The sequence below is a fragment of the Urocitellus parryii genome, chromosome 3 (genome assembly GCF_045843805.1).
Source record: "Urocitellus parryii isolate mUroPar1 chromosome 3, mUroPar1.hap1, whole genome shotgun sequence".
NCBI lineage: Eukaryota > Metazoa > Chordata > Mammalia > Rodentia > Sciuridae > Urocitellus > Urocitellus parryii.
Window position 1 is genome coordinate 137,309,479 of NC_135533.1, and position 25,333 is coordinate 137,334,811.

Consider the following 25,333-nt stretch of genomic DNA (forward strand, 5'->3'; position numbering starts at 1 on the left):
CAACAAGTGAGAAAACACAGAAGCCGGGCGCGGTGGCCCACCCTGTAATCCAGCAGCTCCGGAGGCTGAGGCAGAAGGATTGCGGGTTCAAACCCAGACTCAGCAACAGCGAGGCCCTAAGCAACTCAGCCTGTCTCTAAATAAATACAAAAATGGGCTGGGGATGTAGCTCTGTGGTCAAGTGCCCCTGAGCTCAATCCCTGGTACCCCTCAATTTGAAAAAAATAAAAATAAAACACAGAAGTTAAGCTGATTCTTAAACTTCTTTTTAAAGTTGATTCTTTGGTTCTCAGAAACCCAAGAGCACAAAGAAAATAAAAGAGGGTAATTGACAGACAGTGACCCAGGACTGCTTTATCTAGGGTGGTCAGGGTGGGCCTGTTGGAGGAGGTGACACGAGGGAACCCGTCACAGGAGGCCCTAGAGGAGACCAGATCATAAATGATGCTGAGAAACTTCAGCTTGACCCCAAGGACCATGAGGAGCTACATCATGTCATGTGCCCAGAAAGATCTAGAAAGAACCTTCTGATTGCCATGTGGAGGCCATATCAGAGAGATAAGCCTAGGTTCAGGGATTCTGTGATTCTAGGCCAGTGAGAGTGAGACTCAGAGAAGAACTTCCTTGAAGGTTCTTATTCCTTGAACTCACCAAGCTCTGAGCCCTCCTAAGAATCTTCTGTCCCCAGACTAACTTGGCCACTGCCTTGACCTTCATTCTTCTCAACCATCACCTCTACAGAGAGGCCTTCCCTGGCTACCCACCTAACGCAGGACCCCCATCTCCGTGCCTGACGTGCCTTCTTCCAGCCGCAATGGTAATAAGCGGATTTCTTCTTCTGTTTACTTGTATATCTTGTTTTCTTTCCTCTCTTTGTCTCTTTTTCCTCCTTGGAAAGCTCCCTGGGGCCAGGGTTTTGTGTCAGCAGAGCCTCGCCCAGTGCCTGGCACTTAGTGAATACTGAATTAGGTCTTGGTGAAGTGGAAATAGTGGAGCTTCTGAACCATTTTTTGGAAAAACCCAGTGCCCACCCTCCCGGGACAGGGCCACCATGCTGTGGAGCCCATGCTATCTGCCTGACCCGGAGCAGAAGGGCTCCTCACTGTCACTGTTTCTTCTCTAGCTCTCAAGACAAAAAGGCACAGGAAGAATAGCAAGGGAGAGAGTTTTGAGAGCTACCAGGTGGCCCACCTCCGGCTGATGAAGCTGGTGGAGGATGGGAACCTGAGCCAGCTCATTGAGGAATTCCTGGCCAAGGAGGACAAGAACTTTGCCCGGTTTACTTACATCATGGAGCTCAACAACGACATGGAGATGATGAACAAGAAGATCCAGGAGATCCAGGTCGGGACAGCTCTTGTTTGCCTGGGTCTGGGACCACCTGTTCCCACAGCAGCCCTCCCTAGGGCAGCCTCCCTGGGATGTTCCAGACATTCTCTACAGTGAAAAGGGCCGCGAGGTCACACCAGCCTAGCAAGCATCGCTGTGTGTCCCCCGCACTCCCCCTACGATCTAACTTCTCTGAAACTGGCATTTGTGTCTCACTAAAGACGTACATTGAATGGGTTCGGGTCCCCTCTACCTCCAGTAGGGACGCTTATAATCCATGGCATACTTTATAATCCAGAGAGATGCAAAGCATAAAATATTTACTATTTACGATCTTTCTGGCCCTTATTCCCCCGCTGCAGGGCGGGTGCCAGGCTGCAGACTGGCCAAATGCAGCCTGCCTTCTTTTTTGCTTCTCCACTTGCTAATTTGCTAATTTATTAGTTTCCAACATTTGAAAAATCAGTATATTCCACATGCAAATCGCATTTCCTGTTTCTCTTGGAAAATCAGATCTGACCACTCTGGCCCTTATTCCCCCGCGAAGCCCAGTTCTTCCCCCGTCCGTCTGCCCCAGGCTCCCTACTGGCCCCCCAAGCCCGCCAGGCCTCTCGGGCTCGGCGCATCGCCGCTGCCCCCTGGTGGTCAAGTGCGGCACTGCATGTGCTCTGCGGGCCGAGCGTGGTGAAGGGAGAGTGGGCAGGTGAGGCCTGAGTTTCCACTCTGCAGGAGGGAGGGTCTCTCTAGACCCAGTGGGACAAGGACAAGCCATAGCAAAATATGTGAGAACTCCAGGTTGTTTTTTTTTTTTTTTTTTTTTTTTTGTACTGGGATTGAACCTGGGCACTCTACCACCGAGTCACATCCCCAGCCCTTTTTATTTTGAAACAGGATCTTGCTCAACTGCCCAGGCTGGCCTCCAACTTGTCATCCTCCTAACTCAGCCTCCAAAGTTGCCAGGATTACAGGCATACACCACTTGAAGACCCGGCTTCCCCGTGGTCTCTGAAGCTGGGACCTTGTTAGAAAGGCACATTCTTGGATTCAGAGACTCTGGGGACCTGTGATCTGCGTTTTCACAAGCCTCCAGGGGATTCTTGCTGGAGTCTGAGAACTCCTGCTCCGGAGCTGCCCAGACCAATGCAGTAGCCACTAGCCACATGTATTTATTTAAGTTTAAATTCATTGCAATTAAATAAAATTGAAAAACCAGTTCCTCAGTGGCACTAGCCACATTCTCATACCCACATGTGATGACCACAGTCCGTATTACTGCAGGTAGAAGGTCCCCACTATTCACACAAGATGCTGGTGACGGCCCCCTAGGGACTCTCCAGAATGGACGCCTCACACCCTCCCATGCCATCATTCTGCTCTTCATTAAGAAACCTCAGAACCTCCGAAGCCTAGGAGCGGCTCTGAGGTTCTAAGACTCTTGAACAGGTCATTTAACTCCTGATTGGGACCAGGTGTGGTGGAGCACGCCCGTAATCCCAGCAGCTCGGATGGGAGGCTGAGGCAGGAGGATCACAAGTTCAAGGCCAGCCTCAGCAACTCAGCAAGATCCTGTCTCAAAATAAAAAATAACAAGGGCTGAGGAGGTGGCTCAGTGGTCAAGTGCCCTGGGTTCAATCCCTGGTACAAAACAAACAAACAAACAAACAAAAACACCTCTTAGGCCTCTGGAGGCACAGCTTCTTTTGAGGTGTGGTAGGGGAGGGGAGCACCCCGTTTCCTCACAGTGGATTTTCTCCCCGGGCAGGATGAGATCACCCACCTGCGATCCCAGCAGCAGTCTTCCCACGACGACAGCGGCTCTGTCCTGAAGGAGCTCGAGGTGAGCCGGGTGCAGAGCATGGGATGGGGGGTCTCTGTTGTGTGTGGGTCAGGCAGCCCGTCAGCTGGTACCTGGAGCAGGAAGCTGTTAGCCCCATGACCTGAGGCTGGCCTGGGTGACATCCAGACACGTTTCCTGAGCAGGTACTATGTGCCAGGCACTGGACTCAGTGCTTGGAAGTGGACGCTGTTGATCTCTCCAACTCACAGATGAGGAAACTGAGGTTCACAGAGGTAAAATCACTTGACCAACCTCGAGGAGCTGGGATGTGTTATGACATTTAAGTTGTACTTGGCAGCTAATAAAAGGACCCAAGATAACAGTGGCCTAAGCAAGACAGAAGTTTCCTGGTTAAATACATCGGGAGATGGGCACTTCAGGGCTGGTAGGGTTCCATCATGATGTCATCCATGGCCCAGGCTCCTTCTAGCTTTCTAGTTGGCCATCCTGAGTGTGTGCGTGGCTTACATTCCAAATGTGCCAGGTCATTTAACTCCTGATTGGAGCATACCTGTAATCCCAGCAGCTCCTTGTGGTTGCATCATAGCTTCCATAGGTCCAGCCATCACATATACATTCCAGGCAGGGAGAAACTGGGGAGTAAACAAACATAAAGGGTGGGGGAGGGGGGCCTTGCTATCTGTCAACCAGCTTAAGCTATTTTCCAGAAGATTCAGCTAAATGATTTCTGTATTTACATCTCATTGACCATCCATGTTGCAAAACAGGTTTGGAATATAACTTAGGTGCCCTCATTGCCACCCCACAGTCAGTCAGGTCTTGTCATTAAGGCATAAGGGGAGAATGGATTGCAAATACTGGTCAAAACCTTGAACTTCTCAGGAGGTCTGACCAACGTCCTCCTCTAATCCAGAGTTCCTGGCCCAGGAACCGTTCTCCTGGGGCACCTCCCATTCCCCCTTTGTGGCTTGTGTCAGGTTCCCCGGGGCTTCGGGTCCACAAGGATGAAGGTGCTATCCTCTGACTGACCACTGGAGGGCAGCAGAGCACGTGCTGCCACCGAGGTGCTTGGGCTCAGAGCCGTGGCTCAGGGGGAAGGCGAAGGGGCACTGCAGACCCCCAGGCAGGGTCCAGGTCTTAGGAGGACTCCCACCCCAACGAAGAATACTTGCCTGCGGTCCCACATCCTCGCTTGGGGCCACCCAGAGTCCAGACTCTTCTTTGGGGTGGAGACAGGCATTGCCGGGGGTGGGGGGCAGTAGAGAGGCTGCCAGCCCCTCTCTGCCCATGGTCCCTGCATTAGCTCTTTGTTCCTTAGGTTTTAGCTTGACTTGGGGACTCTCCTTTTCCAGTGCAAATATCTAAGCCGGAGAATCTGTCTCAATAGCAGTAGGTTCCCAGGTTTTCCTACCCCTCCTTTCACCAGTTTCTGCCCCTCTGGGAGAAGGGGTGAGCCTACTCCCTCACTAGGATCCTGGGAAGGCTCTCAGAACAGTTACTTCCTAGCTGTGTGACCTTGGAACAGTGACCTAACTTCTCTGAGCCTCAGGTTTCTCATCTGTAAAATGGGGCAATCGTCCTACCTGCTGCTCATGGCTGGGGAGACTTGTAAAACCATGACTTGAGCCTGTGACCTCCCGAGCCCCGTGTGGCCCTCCGTGGTTCTCCTAGGGCCCAGGCCTGCTTTGCAGTCCAAGAACTCAGGGAGCGGGAGGCAGGATGGGATGCAGCCATTCTCATTTCCAGCCGCAGGTCAGAATCCCAGGAGTCCTCAAAGTTCCCTGCTGCCCCGGTCACAACTGGTCACATCTGGTCACAACTGGAGCCAGTGAGATCTGACCCCCAGAGGGTGGAGCGAAGGTTGCAAATATTGTAAAGCTCCTGTTGACCCCAGTGTGTCACCCAGGCTGAGATACAGTGGGCTCCCAGAGAGTCTCAAACTTCTCTGTGCACCAGTGTCACCTGGAGGCTCAGATGCCTGCCTCAGCCCGATCCTGCATGTCTGGGTGGGCCCCAGAGCTTGCACCACGCCCATGATCCCCCGTGACCTGACCCTGCCCGTCTGGGGACCCCGCTTTGGAAACCACTGGGCTGGTGCAGGTGTTCTAGACCATGGATGGTGAGAACCGTTTATGGGATGGCAGCCAGCACCTGCAGCACCTGCAGCTCCTAGGATGGGAGGGACAGAAAAGGAAAACAGAGAACACCTGTGGACACTGCTGGTGAGGCCTGATTCCATGCCATCAGGTGACACACAGAGCTGTGTCCTGCGCCGCGCTCCTTCCTTTTCAGAAAGCCCAGGTGAGGACTCACCTTAAGGGGAAGGAGGCGGTGGGCCCCGCACAGCGTGGTGCCTTCTTCTAAATGCACGACTGGGGCCATTTAACTGGTCCTGCCCCCCTCTGAGGGGTGAAGCCAGTGGCTGGAGATCCGGACCCCCGAGGGTCCCCAGCCCCCTCGCCTGGAGAGTCCCGTCCAGCGGGCTGACCCCGGGGAACTGGTGTCCACCCCCAGGAGAAGCTGAGGAAGACCACGGAGGAGGCCAACAGGTACGAGGACAAAAACCGCGAGCTCAGAGAGACCCTGGAGCATCTCAAGACCTCGGTGGAGAATCTGTTCAAGAAGATCAACTGCGATGCCTCCAAGATCCTGGTGCAGTTGGGGGAGACCGGGAAAGTCACCGACACCAACCTGTCCCAGTATTTCTGTGAGTCGCCCTGGGGCCGTCCAGCGCTTAGCAAGCTTTTCCAGTGCTTTCCGTGACCAGGCTCGAGAACTCATTCCTGCAGAGGTGGTGAGCCTGGGGGTGAAGCCCAGGCACCAGAGCCAGGCTTCGTGGGTTCAAATCCCGGTTACGCCCTGACTAGCTGTGTGGTCCCCGACAAGGTGGTTTCAATTTTTTGTTTTGTTTGTTTGTTTTTTAGGGCTCTTTTCCTTTTTCTTTTTTTAATATGGTCTTCCTAGTCGGACAGGACAGTGGAGTGTCTTTGGACAAAGCATACATACATGTTATAACTTCCCATTCTGTGGCTGTACATGTGTGGAGTCTCCCTGGTTGTGTGTTCCTCTAGGAGCATGGGAAAGTCACGTCCAATTCATCCCGCTGTCTTTCCTATTCCCATCCCCACTCCCTTCCCTTCTTTCCCCTTTGTCTAATCCAATGAACTTTTATTCTCCCCACCCCCTTATTGTGGATTAGCATCAGCATATCAGAGAGAACATTCGGCCTTTGGTTTTTGGGGATTGGTTTATTTCACTTAGCATGATTGTCTCCAGTTTTGTCCATTTACCCGCAAATGCTATAATTTCATTCTTCTTTATGGCTGAGTAATATTCCATTGTGGATGTATGCCACATTTTTTAATCCATTCATCTGTTGAAGGGCACCTAGGTTGGCTCCATAGCTTAGCTATTGTTAATTGTGCTGCTGTAAATATTGACGTGGCCGCATCACTATAGTATGCTGATTTTAAGTCCTTTGGGTATATGCTGAGGAGTGGGATAACTGGGTCAAATGGTGGTTCCATTCCAAGTTTTCTGAGGAATCTTCAGACTGCTTTCCAGAGTGGTTGCGCCAATTTGCAGTCCCACCAGCAGTATGAGTGTGCCTTTCCCCCACATCCTCACCAACATTTATTGTTACCTGTATTCTTCTAGGCAAGTTTTTGAACATCTCTGTGCTTTCTGTTCTTAAATATTGAAAAAAAATGCAGGGTTAAACCCTAGAGTTACTTCATAAAGCTATTGGGAGGAATAAATAAATGAAGAGTTCTTCGAGGAAAAGAACTTCAGAGTCATTGCAATAGATGCAAAAAAGCATGTACTAAAATTCAGTATCCCTTCATGATAAACACTCCCAACCAGTTAGAGCTACAGGGAGCTTTCTTAACTTGATAAAGGCATCCACAAACAAACAAACAAACAAACCAAAAAACCCACAGCTAACCTCATACTTAATGATAAAAAGCTGAATATCTTTCTTCTAAGATCAGGAGCAAAGCAAGGGCTTTTGCTCTCTATTCTTTTTCAAATTTTTTAAAATTTATTTTTTGTAGATGGACACAACACAATGCCTTTATTTTTATGTGGTGCTGAGAATCAAACCCAGGTCCCGCCCGTGCTAGGCGAACACTCTGCTGCTGAGCCACAATCCCAGATTCTTACTCAATGTCAGAATGAGGTCCTAGATGATGCAATAAGGCAAGAAAAAGAAATCAAAGGCACACCAATTGAAAAGGAGGAAATAAAGTGCTCAGAACGGTGCCTAGTGTAGCAAATGCCTGGTGACTATTGCCTGCGTTTTTAGGCAGGCCCTGAGCTCAGGGTGCAGAGGGAGGGCACACCTACCCCGATGGAGTCCACTTGGAATGAATGGCTTCAATGCTCCTAGAGTTGACCCTGAGATTCTTCATAGAATCTGGTTAGTGGTGGGTTAGAAGGATTTACAGGCATAGCACATAGTAGTACTTATGGCTACAGTTGATCTCAGTGAAAGGGTTCAAGGTGAAAGCAGCACAGAGAGAAACATCTGTTCAGAAACCACATGATCAACCACATGTACTAACCGTCCAGGGTGGGCCACTCTGACCAGGTCCTGGTGGTGGGATCCTTGAGATCCAAGTTCCAAGATGCTGGCCACCTCACCACCACATCTCAGTTCCTGCCTCAGGGCCTTTGCCCAGGCTGTTTCTGGAACACTGGTCCATGTGCCCAGTTCCTCCTCATTCTCAGACCTCAGTGTGCGTCCTTTTCTCCCGTGAGACCTCCCTGCACTGCCCCATGTGAAGCTACCCTGTGACCCCTGCTCCTGGGGGTGCTGTGATTTGACATTCCCCGTTTGTCTGTGAGTAGAGAAAGCTTTTTCTATCCGAGGCTATGAGGTTCCTGAGAGCCGGTAGCACAGTTCAGCTGCCAGTATTTCTGGTCTGATTTTTAGATAGAATCAGTTTGGGGTGTGTGCATTTTGTTGTTGTTGTTTTTTAAATGATCCAAATCCAGGAGTTACCGAGATCAGAGAAGGCACTTCCCCCGGATGGCGAGGCCCCTGGAATCCACCCTCCCCTGGCTGGTTCCTCCATGCACATGGAAGGAGAGACTGCTCCCCAGAACTCTTCAAATGCCAGGCCGTGGCTCAGGGAGGGCTGTAGGGAACAGCATCTCAGGCAGAAGGAACTGCATGAGCAAGGGCCCGGCGACCAGCTCAGAGTGCAGATTGGGGAAGAGAGTTTAAGGCTGGGCTCTTCCCCCTTCCCTGGTTCCCAATTCTCAGTCTAACCCACGTCTCAACCCTCCTTTCACTATGGCCCCCTGAGGAGCCTTCAGGATGTTCTTTTCCTAGTGTCCCTCCTGGCGAGATCTGCACCCCAGGTGTCCAGGTACGGCTGTGTGTCCATCTTGCTTCATGAGTCAGAGGTTCTGTTTTTGCTTCTCAAGGGGGACCGCAGGGTGTGACCCAGAGAAAGCGGGTCCTGGGGGGCTCTCGCGGGCAGGTCCCCGCAGCCACCCCACCCCACGCCCCCGCCCTCTCGCAGCCCTCATCGAGAAGAAGACCAACGACCTGCTGCTGCTGGAGGCCTACATGCGAATGCAGGAAGTGGACATGGACACCGAGCCGCCCCCGCCCTTCCTCAACCCTTTCTGGGGCGGCTCTGCCCTCGTGAAGCTCCCAGAACCCCTCAAGGTCACCCCACCCGTGCTGGGGACTGATTCCTTCAGCGACAAGATAGAGGACAGTGAGTGCCTGCCCCCTGGGTGGGGCGTCCTGGCTGGTGCCCTGGGGACTGTCTCTCCTGCTGGGGGCCATCTGCCTGTAGCCCCTCCACATGGTTTCTGGGGACAGCAGAGCCGGGCCTTCTCCCTAGGCAGGGCCTCCCATCGGCCCCACTAGCCTTTGGAGGGCAGTTTGGTAACACTGAGGTCAGAGAAGGCACTTCCCCTGGATGGCGGGGTGGTGCTGGACAATTACATATAACAGGGGGGAGAGGGAGGAGGAGGAGGAGGGAGGAGGAGGAGGGAGGAGGGGGGAGGAGGGGGAGGATGAGGGAGGGAGGAGGGAGGAGGAGGGAGGAGGAGGGGGGAGGAGGGGGAAGGAGGGAGGGAGGAGGGGGAAGGAGGAGGGAGGAGGGGGAGGAGGGGGGAGGAGGGAGGGAGGAGGAGGGAGGAGGGGGAAGGAGGGAGGAGGAGGGGGGAGGAGGGAGGAGGAGGGAGGCCTCTAGGTCATCAAAGCCGGTGGGCCACCTTGGGAGTGTGGAGTGTCTCTGGTGGTGGGTTGTGGAGCGCTTTGCATCTAAGTTTAACAATTCTGTCTGTTTGGTGCGGGGGGCGGGGTTTGGACCCAGGGGCGCTCTACCACTGAGCTCCTCCTCCAGCCCTTTACATATTTTGAGACAGGGGCCAGCTGAGTTGCTGAGGCTGGTGTTTCCATCCCTCCTCCTCAGTGCACTGTCAGGGACTCACAGACGAGGTCTTCTCTTCTGTCCAAGGGAGTGTGGCTGCACCATGGGTGTGGATTAGAAGGGGTGCCACTTGTGGGCAGGTTAATTTGGGAAAGGTGCCCTGCTGAATAGACATGACTTGGCAATCAAATAGGAGTTGACTTTCAGCCCCTCCACTCACCCCTGGCCTCTTTGTGCAGTGCATATCCTGAACAACTGCACATCACAGCCTTATCTCCTTGATATTAACCAAACACCCTTGACATTCTTATCCGGGAGGAGAAACAGTGATTGTCTGGACATCCCTGGAAGCAACCTCTGCCCAGTGGTCCCCTTCCCAGCCCTGAGGATTCTCACGCCCCACCCCCCAGTGTTGTACAGGGACCTGGCCAGGCTCGGGTCTCCTTGCCTCAGGTGCCGGTGAGCAGGGCAGAGCCACCTGCTCATAAGTGTTCCCCCTCTGCAGTGGAGAAGCCCCTGGACCATGGCAGCCTGAGGCAGCTGGTGCTGGACAATTATGCCCAGAAGGAAGTTGGCAGGCCCACAGCCTCACCCAGCGAAACCCGAGGCCGGCGAGACCAACCGAAAGAATAAAGGTTTTGTTCCTAACCTCAGTGCCTCGGTGCCTCGGTGCCTTCTCCTTCTCGGCTGCTAAGGGAGCGGGCACTGGGCCCGGGCAGGTGGGGGTGAGAAGGCCGGGTCCCAGGGCCGCCGCAGGAGAGGGACCGGGGTCAGCGCTGCCGTGGACCTTCAAGCAGGTGGCCAGAGGCGCAGCAGGGGGCGGGCCTGTGTGTGGCCCGTGCGTCTCCATTCCTGGGGCTGCGTGCCCATGTCGGGGGCTGTGCGCCCGTGTGCACACCTCTCTGTCCCTCTCCCCGGTCAGCTGTCACTTCACAGCCCCATCCCGGGTGTCCTGCCTGAGCCACCCTCTGCCTTCCTGGGTGAGCTGAGCCACTGGGGCTGCCTGTCCCTGCAGGGGCCCAGCACAGGGTCTCTGGAAGGACTGGGAGGTCATGGGGGACACACTGTGGCAGGGTGTGGGCTGACACAGGCCCTGAATGCCCTGGGTCCTGCCCCCCCCCCGCCCCCAGCACTGGATGTGGCCCCAGCTCCCAGCATCCAGGGTGACATCAGGGGCTGCAGGGACAGTCCCACCTGGCTCCTCCAGCCTCTGGGACCCTTTGTTCCCTGCACGTGTCCCCAGCTCCACTGTCTCACAAGCGGGGATCTTTGCTGCTTTGTCACCATTCACCCGGGCCTTGTCCCGATTCTTGGGGATTCCCTGGGAACCCCCTTCCCTTCTCCTCTGTGGTCCCTGGGGAAGTTGTCCCCCCATCTTCAAGCCACGAGGGCAGGGGACTGATCAGGTGACCCAGGCCTGCCAATCAGAGCACTGCACTGGCCAATCCCAGCAGTTAGCTCAGGGTTGGATCAGGTACCCCAGAGAAGACCCCAGGAAGACCTAGTCAGTACTTGTGTGAGGCTGGGAAGACAGAGGTTTGCCGAGTGGGTAGAAGAGCTGGGAGCTGCTGAGAGCCATTTTGCCATCACTGAGAGCAGAGCAACCTACAAGAAAGAGCTGTGGGGAGGCCGCCGCAGGGTTGGGTGCATTGTTTGAGTTCCTGGAGGCAGCTGTGCCTGAAGTCCTTGGACTTACTGGTTTTGTGAACCCAGTTGATTCTTAAGTTTGGATTCTTGCAGCCATAATAGACCTGAGTGCTTCAACATGAGTCAACTCAAGCACAGGCCTGGGCCCCAGATAGAAGCAGAGATCAGCCCCCCTCCCCCAATTTGCTAGGAGAGAAGTACAACTTGTACTTTATCTGACCTGAAATGGCCCTCTTATGGTTAACAGGCACAATTTTTGCCTGGTGAGCCATGTTCTTAGCCCTCTTCACTCTCACGGGGCCCATCGCAGCCTCTGGGAGACTATCCCCATGGCGTTCCCAAAGGAAGGGTGTCTATGAACACTTGAGCTGTTGGGAAGCAAGGGCTGTGGTATCCAGTTAATAGGCCCTTGATTGGGACAGTCCTAAGTGAATGCAAAGGTCTATCTCAAAGAGTCATTAAGATTCAAGATAAGGACAAAAGGGTCAGCACTAGCTCATATGCCGCCTTTGTGCAGATCAGCAAAGGGCCCTCCTTTCCCAAGGCGCTTCTGTCTGAGGAACGTCATGACCAGCACACAAGCTCCTGTTTATTTGAACTTGGCCTCGGGATGGATTTCCAGCTGCAGGCTGTGTGGCCACGTGGTCATCTGTAAGTACCCAGACGGAGATGGAGGCCGGGCAGGGTGGAGGCCAGACAGGGTAGAGGCTGACTGGAAAGGAGACCGGGAGCCCAGGTGGCTGGCCTGCTTCAGTCCTTCTCCTCCCCATGGGTGATGATGTGCACCAGGTTCTTGTAGTCCAGGTTGCCCGTCACGTCAGGGGGGAAGGCCGTGAACATCTGGTCGATCTGCAAACACCAGCAAGATGCTGAACAAGACAGAGGGGCTGGAGCTGGGTAGGGAGGTCCCAGGCAGAGACCCTCGCTGACCCTGAATCTCAGCTCCACACCTTCCTCCCTCCTCAGGTGCTGACCCCAGCCCCTCAAGTGGACGAGCTGCTGGGATGTTCCTGGACACCCAGCCCCCACGGGGAGCAGAGGGATCAGCGACCCTTCAGGGGCCAGGTGGGTCACATGAGGGAGCCTACGCCTGGCGGGGTCTGTGGCTGAGTGGGGGTGTGCAGCTGGGCCGGTTGAGGGTGGCCGCGAGGGCAAGAAGCCAGACTCCTCAAAGGAAACTAGGAATTCAGATCTGTCCTAAACATGTAGATTTCCCACTTAGCAAGGGTCACTGGTTCGCTTGATACAGCTGATGCTGGTGCCGCCCAGTCACAGAACCGAGCTTTCCTTTCTGCCTGTTTGAGCCTCACAGAATACCTCGAGGTTCGTTCCACTCTTGTTTCCACCTTACGGATAAGGAAACTGAGGCACAAAGGTTAAGGAGCTTGTCCCAGGTCTCCCATCCAATGGGAGGTGAAGGACTCTCTTTGCATCGCTTGAGTTTTGTAGGTAAAATGTAAATAGAATTTTGAACAAAATGGGGAACTGGATGGACATGGGCCCCAGAGGCCTCAAGGTGGCTACTTTAAATGGACTCCTTAAGGCTCCTTATTAATGTTCACATGACAGTTGCTCCTTGAGGACCTTTTGGCAAATTAGCTAGTGTCCCTTCTTCTGGACTCACTACTGCCACCTGCTGGGAAATGTGTGCAACAACAGTCTGATCTAGGATGCCTGTAGGAAAGAAGGTGCTGTGGGGGGGTGTTGATCAGTGCTCAAGTTGCACGACAGTCCATGGTGGCCCTTCATGGCACAGTAAATGGGCGCTCTCACCGTGTCTCAGTGCATGTGGGGAAGGCAGGACCTGGAGTCAGACAGGCCTGGGTGTGGGTCCCCGCTCTGGCATTCACCATTAGCACTGTCATTTTAGACAAGTGACTTACTTCCCCAGGCCTCAGTTTTCTCATCTATAAAATGACAATGATCCTGATCCTCGCAGAGTGTCTGAGAGAATGAATGCGGCCAGGGCTCCCTCCCTCCCTCTCTGGGACGGGTGATTCAGTGGAGACAGAGCCCCTGGGAGGACCAGGCGCTGGACGGGAGGGAGTGTCTGAAGGGACCCTACCTCCTCCTTGGAGAACCTCTCTGCCTGTGTGGTCAGCATCTCCCGCACGCTGCAGAGAGAGGACAGAGGTGTAGGTGCCAGGTGGGGGCAAGGAGAACAGGCGCCACCCGCCCCCAGGGGAAGCCACTCACTAGTCGGCCTTCAGCACCCCTTTGCCTTCCGGGTCAAACACCTTGAACGCGTTGAGGATGGTCTCTTCGGGGTCCGCCCCTGAAATGGAGAACAGGGCCCACAGGTGCTGCAGGCGGCTGGGGACCATGGCACCCAGGACACAAGGCCCAAGTCCCTTCTGAGATGGAGGGGCGAGAGCAAGCCTGCTTGCCTAGCTAGGAGGAGACCCTTCCTTCCTCTGGGCACTGAGCCTGGGGTTTTGAAAGAGGGCTGAGAGGCCAGGTGTGTCTGAGCTAACTGAAGGTCAAGTTTGATCTAGGTTTCAGAAAGACTCTGAACCCTGCTAGCTATGTGGCCTCAGGCAAGTGACTTTCTGTCTCTGAGCCTAGGTTCCCCACCCACAGATGGGGGAAAAGAGTGAAATTTACATCCTAGGTGCTGCTCATTGAGGTAAGGCACCCAAGTGCTTAGCATGAGCCTTGGAGGGACGACGGCTGACATTTCTATCCTGTTTTCCCTCCAGTTCCCTGGTGCGTCCTTGGGAGCTGCCCACTTTCTCCCAGCCCTGTCCATCTAGTGCTTAAATTGACACCCAGAACCGAAGACATGCTAAGAGGCACACACATGTGCACATGCATGTGTGCGCGTGCGCACACACACACACACACACACACACACAGAGGAGCATGTGCACAGGCCTACCCTTGAGTTTCTCCCCAAACATTGTCAGGAACACGGTGAAGTTAATGGGCCCCGGAGCCTCCTTGATCATTTCATCGATTTCCTCGTTCTTCACGTTCACACGCCCTGCAGTGGGGACATGGGGCCTCAGTGCTGGCAGAGGGACAGTGGCTGACATTTGTCATTGTGCCTCAAGGAATCTCCTCTAGGGACAGTCAGAAATGGGGAGGACGAGGCCAGAGTTCCCTGGGGAGATGCTCTCCGTGGGCCAGAAAGCCAGGCGCACCCCCACAGCCCATGGGGGGCCGGGCTGGTTCTGGGGACTGAAACCAGGGGTGCTTTACCCCTGAGCCGCATCCCCAGCCCTTTCTGTCCTTATTTTTTTGAGACAGGATCTCAGTGGGTCCCGGAGATTCTGATACACCTGCTCTTGGTCCTGCTGATGCCTTTATAACCCCCTATGCAAATAAGAACAAGCTGCCCCTGGCTACCGTCTCTGTTTTAGATATGAAAAGCGGGGGTAGCTATTCGCGGTGACCCTGAGTTCTGAGGATAGGGATCGGTGGCGGTGGGTGGGGGTAGCAGATTGGACATGTATATTTTGAAAGAAGCTCCGTGCTCTCCCGATCACACCCTCGAGATGTTAAATAAAGCTGAGTCCAGAATAGAACGATCCCAGTTATTTGAGAAAAACAACAGATATGCCTAGAAAGACTCCGAAGAGAGAAACGGAAAGGTTAACGCGGAATGTGGCCTTTCGGGGGACCGTCGTCCTCTCCCGTATGTTTTGCAGAATGTCTGCTTTCTAGCGAGAGCTGGCCGCGCGGAGCTGCTCCTAAGAAAACTGAAAGGTGCGGGAAAGCGTCTGTCCCCGCCTCTGAAGTTCTCTGAAGGTCAGTTGTGGCGCCGTCTTTCTTTGGGAAAGGACAAGCTGTTGGCTTTTTCTGAGGGTCTCCCCTCCCACCCCGGGGCTATGGGACAGGGGACCTGCCAGTGGCTGGCAGGTGACATACCAAGGGCGGCAAAAGTGTCCCTCAGATCGTTCTTGTCGATGAAGCCGTCCCTGTTCTGGTCCATGATGGTGAAGGCCTGTGGAAGGGAGGGGACCGGCTGGTCAGTCCAGGAGGCTGGGCCGAGGGTCGGGGCACCCAGGCTTCTGGGATCTTCTGCACTCAGCCCAGGCACAGCGACAGGGGGCAGGTGGACGCACTGGCGGGGCTGGGGGAGGCGGTGGGAGGGGCTGCTCACAGGACGGAGGTTCTTTTGAGGGTGATGGGAGTGTCCTGCCATTGGAGAGCAGTGACCATGGAATGAGGGCTGGGGATGTGGCTCAAGCTGTAGTGCGCTCGCCTGGCATAGGAAGGGCGCTGGGTTCGATCCTCAGCACCACATAAAAATAAAATAAAGATGTTGTGTCCACTGAAAACTAAAAAATAAATATTAAAAAATTCTTTCTCTCTCTCTCTCTTTAAAAAAAAAAAACCAAAAAACCACGAATGGCACCCTTCACCTGAAGAGGCCAACATCATGATATGTGAACTACACCTCCATGAAACTGCTGTTTTTTTTTTTTTTTTTTTTTTAAGGTGAAATCCTGGAGTCTCATGTGGTCTCCCCACTCCCATGCCCGGGCCATCCGTAAAGCAGGGTAGACCGGTCACCTCCCCAGCTGGTCCCAGGGAGATGCCCAGAGCTCTGTAATCGCTCAGGCATGTCACAAATGGGGCTTCGGGGTACACTTTTTGAGTGCTTTGCTACAGCTGGTTTCTGGAAGTATTTGCACCTGCTGTGCCCCCCCTCCAGCAGCTGACCTCAGCCCAGGGTGGGGCAGGGTGGGGAGACAGAGCTGGGGGTGGCCTTGCCCCTGGATGGTGGCACTGCATCCTTCTTTTCCTGGTGGCCCATGGGACAGGCCTGCCAGCAAATCTGAATGCTCCTGTCTGCGAGTCCCAACCTGGTCTCTCAGCATGTTCCCTCCCCAGGGCCAGGTGGGGGTGTGGATGGCCCAGTGTGAGCCCTCACTGCTGCTGGACATTAATGCAGTCTGTCCTTCTCAGCCCGTGGGCAGTGGCTGCATCCTACCCAATTGTCCTGAGGTTTGCTTAGTAGTCCCCACCGTGGGACCACATGTCCAACAGAGTTGGTGCTCCATCATCAGACTGTACATAGACTGGGGGGTGGGGTGGGGGTGGGGGTATATAAAAAGAAACGGGGAATTTCATCAAAACAGAGGGAAGGTCAGTGGAGGAGACAAGGGGACTGAGGAGGGAGGATCCAACTGAAGCTGGGTATGTGCATCGAGGGTGTGGCACATGGGACACTGATTAAAAAAGAAAAGAAACTAAATGGATTAAGAGGGGTGGGGGGGTGCTGGACCCAGGTGAAGGGGCTGGGTTGGGTTCCCTGCTTTTGTGATAACATCAGGGTGCACCCTGGTGGTGCACATAACTAAAAGGGACAAATTTTGCAAAGACTGTAGGTTTTAAAGCTCAGAACATGCTGCTTTTCCCTCTCAGGTTGGAAAAAAAGTTGACTCTTGCTACCTAATGACCCAATATTGATGGAAATGTGGGGGAAAGGCAGTTTCTTCTTGGGGCCCTGGGGACAGGGATTCGAAGTATAGGATTCTGGACTGGGGTTTGTCCCAGCAGCTCTGCTTGCTTTCTCTCCCCCTCCTCTCTCTCCCTCCTCCCCCTCCCTCCTCCCTCTCCCTCCTGCCCCTCCTTCCCCCTCCCCTCTCGCCTCCCCCTCCCCCTCCCTCTTTCTTTAAGTTCCTTGCACACCCCCCCCCTCGGGGGTTCTGCTGCTGGAATTCACCCCCCAGGAAATCGTCAGAGATAGGAGCAATGAGGTGATCTTTATGATAATAAAACATTCCAAACAAATGCACCAAGAAGTCATTTAACTAGACACAGGAAAATGCTGACACTGAAGTGCTCAAAGGAAAAAAAATGTAGGCACTTGTGGGGGTGCAAGTTTGATCAGTAGATGCACACGTCACAAAGATGACTCCAAGGCTATGTCCTGACTCAGGGACTGATTATGTCCAAGTGGTAGAATTGAAGGTGCTTTTCTAAAAAAAGTTTTTCAACCAGGAATACGTTTTAGCTGGATGATCAGCAGAAGTTGTTAAAGAAGACCTCCTTAAAAGGTTCCCACACACATTCCCACTGAACCTGGATGTTCAGAGGACAGAGAGGTCCCTGCTGGGAGCAGGGAAGGCAGGAGGGCCTGACTCTGGCTGGGATTTCCACCCAGGGCCTTGCCTGGCCAGCTCACCCACCTCCTTAAACTCCTGGATCTGCGTCTGTTCAAACATGGAGAACACGTTGGAGTTGGCCCCCTCTGCCCTCTTCTTGGCTTTCTTAGGCGACTGGGGAGAAGAGCATCGATTAGAAGAGGCAGAGGCTGGGAATTAGAAAACCGGGCCACCCTGGGTGAGGGCTGGGCCTGCTCAGTGGCTGCCGTGACAAGGGGCCCCACTCATCTCGTGGTGCTGCTGGACGGGGAGAGGCCTGGGAGTAGTTTCTGGCCTATTGCAAGAGACCGTGGCTCTTGTGGCCGCTCCTCTGCAAGCTGAGAGTCGGGCAGGTGTGTCTCTGGTCTGGGGACAGAGGCCACACCTGCAGATCAGCCAGGTGGCACCCATCCTCAGGACAGCACATGAGGAGAATCAATTGGAGGGAAGGAAAAAGTCAGGCTCACCAAGCCATCAGGAGAGCTGAGACGAAATGACGCCCTTCCAGGGCGTTACAACCCATCTGCTCCCCGCCCCACAACTTTCCCTTGATCCAAATGGCAGTGAAATCGCCTCCCTAAATGTCCCATCCTTGTACCATGTCAACAGTTCGGAGAAGAAGGAATTAACTCCCCCCCACCCCAATCCCACTTCTCTCTGACTTTAAATAACAGCAACTGCTTAAACACAACACATGCACCAGTTCATTTAATTCTCCCAACTGCTCTGTCAAGTAGATGCTATTATTACATCCCTGTTTCACAGGGGAGGCAACTAAGGTTCAGAGGAGTTAGGTCACTTGCCCAAGATGGCACAGCCACAAAAAGGAGTTAAACTTGGACAGTCTTGAGTTGAACTTGGACAGAGCTTGAGTTGAACTTGGACAGTCTGACTCAAGAGTCTGTGCCCCTAACCACTGACCCACCGTGCCCTGAGTTGGGGGCTCCCTCTTCTGGTACGGGAACACTTGCCCAACAATACGGGAGGGAAGGTTTTAAGTTTGCAAGTTCAAAAGGTGAAAACAAAAAGATTCTTTTCCCCAGCTGCCTGAACCAGAGAAAAGAATTACAATTTGATCCTTAAGAGCGCTCGATCCCATTTTGCAAGCCCCGGGAGATATTGATTCCTCGAGAGGTCAGCAGACGAGACATAAAAAAAGCCAACTCTTTTATTTTGTTTCTGTGAGTTCCTGGGAGCTGCTGTCAGCTATGGCCACTTAGGGCACTGACTGGGGTCCCTCTGAGCGTGCAGGGCGCACAGTGCTCTTTCCATGGGGGGGGGGCTACAGTCTGTGGGAGCTCTCTCTCCCCCTCTCAGCTTTGGTCCTCAGCTTGAAGCTAGTGGCATCCCCTTCCTGCCCTCCCTGCCCCCAGCATCATCTCCTGGAAATCTGAGGTACTCACCATGGTGGACGGACACAGGGCTACTTCCCAAGTAGAATCCCACGCACTGCCCAGCTCTTCCCAGCCTGGGAACAATAAATACTTCCTCCCTGTGTTTAAAAATAACCCCATGACCACTTTTGGCAGTGATAGGTGAGCGGACGCCACCTAAGGCCCCCCCACCCCATGCCGTTCTTCTGAAGTCAGGGCAGCTCACTGGCGGCCACTGCCATGGGGTGACACGTGAGACCCAAAAATGCATTCAAGGTTAAAGAGACAGCGGCTGGGTCATGGGAGAGATGCTGCATGCTTTCCGTGGCGCTTGGGCAGGCGACACTTGTGCTTGTCAATTTGGGAAGAGAAAAAGGCAGAGAGAGGAAGTCTCTCTAACACTCTGTCATGGTTAGCCCTGGTCCCACCTCAGGGGCTTTGCTTGTGCCGCCTCCTCTACCTGCAATGCTCTGTCCCTCCCCTCCTTCCCATCTGTACTCAGACATCCCCTTCTCAGTGAGGCCTTCCATGTGCACTTGCAGAGGCACATACACGGGGTCCACTCACACACGCCAACACACACACACACGCACAGCCAGAGGAGCTTTTCTCTGCCAGCACCAGAATGGATGTCTCGCCAGCTCATAGGCACACCATGGATTTTCGTTAAAGCTCTGGGTGAAAACACAGGAGCTATAAATGGCCAAGAAAAATGGTTGTTGCAGCCACAGGGATGGAGAGGTGGGGAGCCCTGGACATGGGTGAGGATGGGCTTGGGCCCACTGAGGTGGGCAGGTGTCTGGGTGTGTCCCTGAGGGCATCTGTCCAGCGGGGCTGTCTCGGGAGGCATTTTACCTTACGGGGCCTGTGGAGAGGTGCTTAGAGCAGAACTCCGGCTGGAGAGTGGGAGATGCGGAGTCCTCGACAGGGCGCTGGACCTCTGGGCCTCTGTGTCCGGTTGGAACATGAAGACCACAATGGCCCCCTCAAAGCTGCAGCTAGGAGAAGTGGGGTTGCCTCAGGGGATTCTGGGAATACCGAAGCCTGACCAGGGCACCGGGCCACATGTCTGCTGTGCTTGGGATCCACAGGGGGGAGAAAGGAGCAAAGTGGGCAGCGGGGGGCATCCCTGCCCTCCGGGCTGGCGAGGCCTGAGCACCTCCCCTCTTGACCACAGGCCCTCAGGGCTGGACCCCTGCCTGCTGGCTGCCTGTGGGACTCCGAAAGCCAACAAGATTCCTGCAACCATTCCGGAGTCCAGCTGAGCCCCCCCAAAAAACACTGAGGCTCTCAGAAGCCAGAGAGAACCCTGGCCTGAGCCACCAGAACAGGAACTTGTAGAACAATCAGAAAACAAACCAAGTGTATTGTGACCGATTGCTGTAGTGAAAATGTCGCCAGACGTGGTGGCTTCATACAGCACGTATCTGTTATCTTGTGGCACTGGGAGTCACAACTAGAAAAGGGCCTGTGGGCGCCACCCCCTCTGTGGCTCTGGTGGGGAGTCCTTCCCTTGTCTTCTCCAGCTCCCAGAAACCCCCACATTCCCTGGCTTGTGGTCTGCATCATTCTAGCCTCGGAAGCCAACCTCTCTGTGGCTGGCCCTCTTCCCTCCCTCTCCTAAGGACCCCTGTGACTGCGTCGGGCCCACCTGGGTCATCCAGGATGACCCCCACTTTCAGGTCCTGGCCTCATCCATCACATCTGCAAAGTCCTGTGCCATGGAGGGTCACATTCTCAGGGCTTAGGACCTGGGCATCAGTGCTAAGAGGAATGGGAAACAGGTCAACAGTGAGCAATGTCAACTACGATGACAAAGATCGAGTGTATAGAAAGTCATGGATGTGGGTGCACACACACTCGCTCCCACAAAAACAAGAACCAACCCCAAGCCCCACCCGCCCAAAAAGGTCAATGTTTTAATGTTTATTATTTAGGTGTAGTTGGACACAATACCTTTATTTTATTTATTTTTATGTGGTCCTGTGGATCGAGTCCGGGACCTCGCATGTGCTAGGGGAGCGCTCTGCCACTCACTGAGCCACAACCCCGAAAGGTCACTTTTACTGAATGATAATTTGCAAAAATTATTCTTTGGCAAATTTAAAGGAAGAGACCAGGAGATGCCTCCAGCAGTGTAAGGCACACGTCTCTTTATAAATTACTCGATTCGGGCGTCATGTTAGAGCAACACAGAGTGGGCTAAGTCAGGGGAGAGGCACAGAGTGGCCTCACATTGTGAGAGAAGGCAGCAGCGCGTTAATGTCATTATCTTTAAAAGCCAAAGAGTTGGATAATTCCAGAAAGTAAAATGAAAAAAAAAAAAAAAAGAAAATCAAAACCAACCAGCCTGTGAAAACATCTTGGAACTTCAAGTTCTGCTTTCTACACTAAAAATTAAGTGGGTGAGTTAGAGGGCGGGTTTGTGTCTGTTGAAAGCTAAGGAAAATCATGACGAGATGCCAACGACAAACACCCCAGATGCAGAAGCCTAAGATGAGCAGGGACTCGGGGACACGCTCTTCACAGAGGGTGAGGTGGTGGATGGAAACGCCCTGAGCTGCACGCTGGAGAAAGTCAGAAAACCCAGGCCAGGGTCAGTCCTGGCAGCATCCACATACCCCAGGATCAGGAGAGCATGGGACAGACCTGAGGGCAGGGGGAACACGGTCCCGGGGAAAACTCAAGAGGCCGTGACAGGGAGAACTGAGAGTTCCTACCGCAGGCTGGAAGTCCTGGTCCCCTGCTAGCATGGGGACAGGAGGAGCGTTTAGTTTTGATGCTCCTTTCCTGTAGCTCAGGGCTTTGTTATTGAACAAGCCAAGTCAGCTGAGTCCCGGCCAGCTGTGAATGAAGTTTTGATGTCTGAATTTACAGAGAAGCCACAGAATTCTCCGTTACCCTGGGCCTGACATCGGCCTCCCCTCTTGTCCTTTTTCTGTTCCAGGATCTAATCCAGGATAGCGCGTTGGACTTGGCCTTCTAGATCTCTCTCTCTCTCTCTCTCTCTCTCTCTCTCTCTCTCTCTCTCTCTCACACACACACACACACACACACACACACATATCTGTGTACACAAGTAGACTTCTTTTCACACTGATGGTGTCACACCACGTACACAGACACCATCTCACTCCAACAGTGTCACATCACACACCTGAGCACAAATGCACACATACCACCTGCCCCTGGGTCTTTCCACCCCTGGATGGGCCTTGGCCACCTTCCTGGCAGTTCCTGGCTCCCCTCCCTGGTGGCAGCCACAGGGCCAAGGGGGGGCTGTGAAGCTAGCTCACTTGATACGCGCTCAAGCAACAGCTGAAAAGGTGCTAAGAGCAATAGATTTTTTTTTTTTTCAGTATTTGGGATCGAATCAGGGACACTCAACCACCGAGCCACATCCCCAGCCCTATTTTGTATTTTATTTAGAAATAGGGTCTCACTGAGTTGCTTAGTGCCTCACTATTGCTGAGGCTGGCTTTCCTTCAGTGCTGGTGGGTGGGAACCCCCCTTTTTGAGCCCTGGGGCCTCTGAAGGTTTTAAGGCCGTGCTGGGGGCATATTTTAATTCATGCCCTTTGCAGGTACTTTTTCCACGTTAGTTCCCAGAATGTCGTCATTACATTCCACACTCTCAGGGAAAAGGGACCCTTCTCCATGTGACTGATGAGCATCCAGCAGAGCTAAAGAGAGGAGGGTTACCTAGGACCACACTGCTTTTGAGACAGCCAGGCACAGGGACTCGGCAGCCTCTGGAGACAATGTGCCTTGAGGCCCGTGTCCCTTTAAGGACGGTGGTGAAGTCAGCTGTCTCCCAAAGAACAAAGGCATACCAGGCCCTGCCAGCCCAAAGCTGCTGGGTGACGACTCTGTCACCAAGTGATAGCCTATCTCCTCATGTCAGGGCCCCTGGCCGTCAGGGAGAGCACCAGTGGGGAGGGCATCCTCTCCTGCCAGCCAGACGGGCACGACCACCAGAGATGGGCTGGGGGGGGGTGGGTGGTCAACGGGCGGCCTGGGTGCAGAGTGGGTGGGCAACTTCAGCCTCCGAACCGCGGCTTCCTCATTTACAAAGTGGACACCCAGTGGGCCTTGCCTCAAAGAACCAGAGTGAGCTGATTAATACCTTTGAAGTTCTAGAATCCTCTGGGCATGGCCTTGTTCAGTGAACGTCCGCTCTTACTCCAGGGCACTGGCTGGGACCCTTGCCGAGGGGCTGCGGGTAGAGGAAATAACATGTTCAGATACTAATTCATTTTTTCTCTCTTTTCCCAAGTTCTTTTATTACAATGACTTTGCCCCTCTCTTAGGTTTCCATTCCCAAACCAAAGTCCTCCGGCATCTCAATTCTGCCTCACCGGAGGCCCCTACAATGTCTTGCAAATCTGTTGCCCCCCCTAGGGTGGGAGCTCCCAGTCTGGGGTCTGCCCTTTCCTGCCTTTCCACCCCTAGTCCTTCCTGCATGCCCCACTCTGATGCCCCCTCTGAGGATGACTCCGGAACCTTCCATGGCTCCCCACTGGCCCAGGAGGAAGTCTCCTCCTTGGCCTGAAAGTTAAAATCTTACACTTGACCCTGATCTGCTAGAATGGCATGGTGATTGACAGCTGGGTTCTAGGTCAGCTCTTTCACTTCCTTGGTGGCAGGGACCTGGACAAATTCCTTACCTACCTTAAACCTCAGATTCCTCAGTCGCAGCAGCCCTAGCCTTGGAAGACCGATGTCACAGCAGACCCACTTACTCTGCCCGGCACTGTTCACAGCATGGTCCCCGTGGTCACTCACGCAGGGAGTGTCAGTGGCTGCACAGTGCCAGGCACTGCGTCCATGCTGTGTGATAGGAGGCGTGTGGCGGTTATTGCGTGTGGTCATGGCCTTCCCAGCCTCCTCCCCGCTGCAGGCCCCTGCTGCAGAGCTCCTAGGGACAGGGAGGGGCTCAGGGCTAACTGAGTTCCAGGGGACATGTACTGAGTCCTACAGGGGATATTACAGCTTGAGCGGTCCTTGGGGTGAGTGCCAAGGTCTGAGGAAAGCAGGCCTGTCCCCACAGTGACCACACAGCCACTGCACGGTGAACTCACCAAACAGGTCCCCAAAGAAACCATCCTCGCCCCTCTAGCCGGAAGCACATTGGGTCAGGCACTGCGCTCGGGGCTGAGCCTGGCTTATTTAATTTTCATAGAAGCACTAAGTTAAGGCAGGCGCTGACGCTAGACCCATTTTGCAGATAAAGAAGGCTCCGAGCAGAGCAGTCACAGTCACACAGCCCCACTGCCAGCACCGGGCAGCGCTGGGATTCGAACTCAGTCCCTACCACCACCACCATCCTCACTCTGGTGTTCCTTGGGGCCCAGGGACCCAGCCCCAGCTCTCACCCACCCCTCACCCAGAGCAAGATCTACCCCTGGCTGCCAGTGGACTGCTACTGGCTTTTTCTTCCCTCGTATTTTTAGCCCTGGGTCACCTGCCTGCCTGCAGTGGGCAGAGGCTCCCAGACAATATCGTTTTTACTGCTGCCCTTCAGATGCCCGCACCCAGCTGTCTTAGTGGCATTCCTGGCCATTGTTACCCTCCACGAGGCCCGGATTCCAGAGACAGCTGTGGCCGGCAGCCTGAGCCCCTCTGCTGAAGAACGTGGCATGGTGACAGCCGGATGGTCCTCATGCCGGGTCTGGAGCTATATAAAGGCTGCGCTGCTGGCTGCTCAGGCCGCTGACCTGGGGTCCTCGGGTGAAGGACCTTCAAGTGCTTCTTCAGCAACACCCAGCCGTGCAGGGCTGGGCAGGCCCCTCCCGCCCTTGCAGCCTTCATGGGCTTGAACTCAGGAGTGGTGGCCACAGCCTCGCCCTGGGGACGTGTGGGACCAGCTCCTTCTTGGTTCTGGCAGGAGGCGGGGGTGTCCTGTGTGTCACGGAATGTCTAGGGTGTCCTTGTTCTCCGCCCAGTAGCTGCCAAGAGCAAGCCCCCTCCCAAACTGTGACAGCCAGAAACGTCTCCAGACCTTGCCAACCGTCCCTGGGGAGTGGACTAATGTGGTTTGGGAGCCACTGACCTAGAGAACGGCTCCTGGGACAGGAGAGTGGGTGTCTGACAGTGAGGAGGCTGGGGGAGGCCAGGGGTGCAGGAGCCCACCTACTCTGCGTCCCCTGGCCAGGGCTGTGGGCAAGGGTGTGTGTGTGTGGAGACAGGCCGGTGGGGGAGATGCCACCCCTGCCACTTGGGGCTTGGGTGGGGATGGTTAGTGGCTTTTTCTAGGTGAACCTTTCTCTTTTCAACTACAAAATCGGTTGGGTCAGAACCCAAGCTCCAAGGAGTGAGGACCATGGGGTGTGCAATCCGAGTTGGAGGTTCAAGCGTCCTCCCTTGAATTCATGTGGAATCTTGAATTGTCCCTGAGCTCAGGCCTGCAGTCAATGCGCAGCCACTCCTGTCCAGGCCCCTGTACCAGCTCACCTGGGTGACCCCAAGAATTGCCACTGTTGACCCTCTGCAGTCCATTGCCAGGGGGACCTTTATAAAAGCCACTTCCTGCACTTGCAATGGCTGCTGGCTCCCTGAGGGAGAGAGCCTCCACCTGCCTGTCCTGCAGCCCCGTCCACACCAGGGCTTCTCCCGCCCTGGTGTGCTCGACACCCCCCGCCACTGCCGACATCAGGGCTGGCCACTCCCCATGGCGGGGCTCTCCTTGCCTTAGAGG

General features: G+C 54.3%; 2 protein-coding genes across 4 annotated transcripts in view; one reads left to right on the top strand and one right to left on the bottom strand.

The window, feature by feature from the left end:
- The window catches only part of Ccdc63 (coiled-coil domain containing 63), a 29,681-nt gene extending 18,034 nt beyond the window's left edge, over positions 1 to 11,647 (top strand). The window contains exons 7-11 of one of the 3 annotated variants that reach the window (XM_077796108.1): positions 1,124 to 1,344; positions 3,092 to 3,166; positions 5,642 to 5,834; positions 8,659 to 8,909; positions 10,036 to 11,647. In XM_077796108.1, coding sequence (XP_077652234.1) covers positions 1,124 to 1,344; positions 3,092 to 3,166; positions 5,642 to 5,834; positions 8,659 to 8,909; positions 10,036 to 10,155 — 860 coding nt within the window. In that variant the 3' untranslated portion in view covers positions 10,156 to 11,647. Of the gene's footprint in view, positions 1 to 1,123; positions 1,345 to 3,091; positions 3,167 to 5,641; positions 5,835 to 8,658; positions 9,086 to 10,027 lie in introns of those variants that run through there. The other 2 variants (XM_026385993.2, XM_026385992.2) reach the window with 2 other exon arrangements.
- A 91-nt stretch (positions 11,648 to 11,738) lies between these two features.
- Myl2 (myosin light chain 2) lies at positions 11,739 to 23,451 on the bottom strand. Its single transcript, XM_026385994.2, has 9 exons — positions 23,308 to 23,451; positions 22,763 to 22,852; positions 18,668 to 18,756; positions 17,310 to 17,399; positions 15,040 to 15,115; positions 14,048 to 14,152; positions 13,366 to 13,444; positions 13,235 to 13,283; positions 11,739 to 12,018 (listed from the first exon to the last, which is right to left on the bottom strand). Exons 3-9 carry the CDS (start codon positions 18,668 to 18,670, stop codon positions 11,920 to 11,922), a joined length of 501 nt encoding a protein of 166 aa, XP_026241779.1. The 5' UTR covers positions 18,671 to 18,756; positions 22,763 to 22,852; positions 23,308 to 23,451; the 3' UTR covers positions 11,739 to 11,919.
- Between the last annotated feature and the right edge of the window lie 1,882 nt (positions 23,452 to 25,333).

Excerpts from the sequence above, each read along its gene's own strand:
- Myl2 (XM_026385994.2), bottom strand. Across the intron at positions 15,116-17,309 it reads AGATCCAGGAGTTTAAGGAG|GCCTTCACCATCATGGACCA; the intron begins GTGGGTGAGCTG and ends TCCCTTCCACAG. Across the intron at positions 12,019-13,234 it reads AGAGGTTCTCCAAGGAGGAG|ATCGACCAGATGTTCACGGC; the intron begins GTAGGGTCCCTT and ends TGGTGTTTGCAG.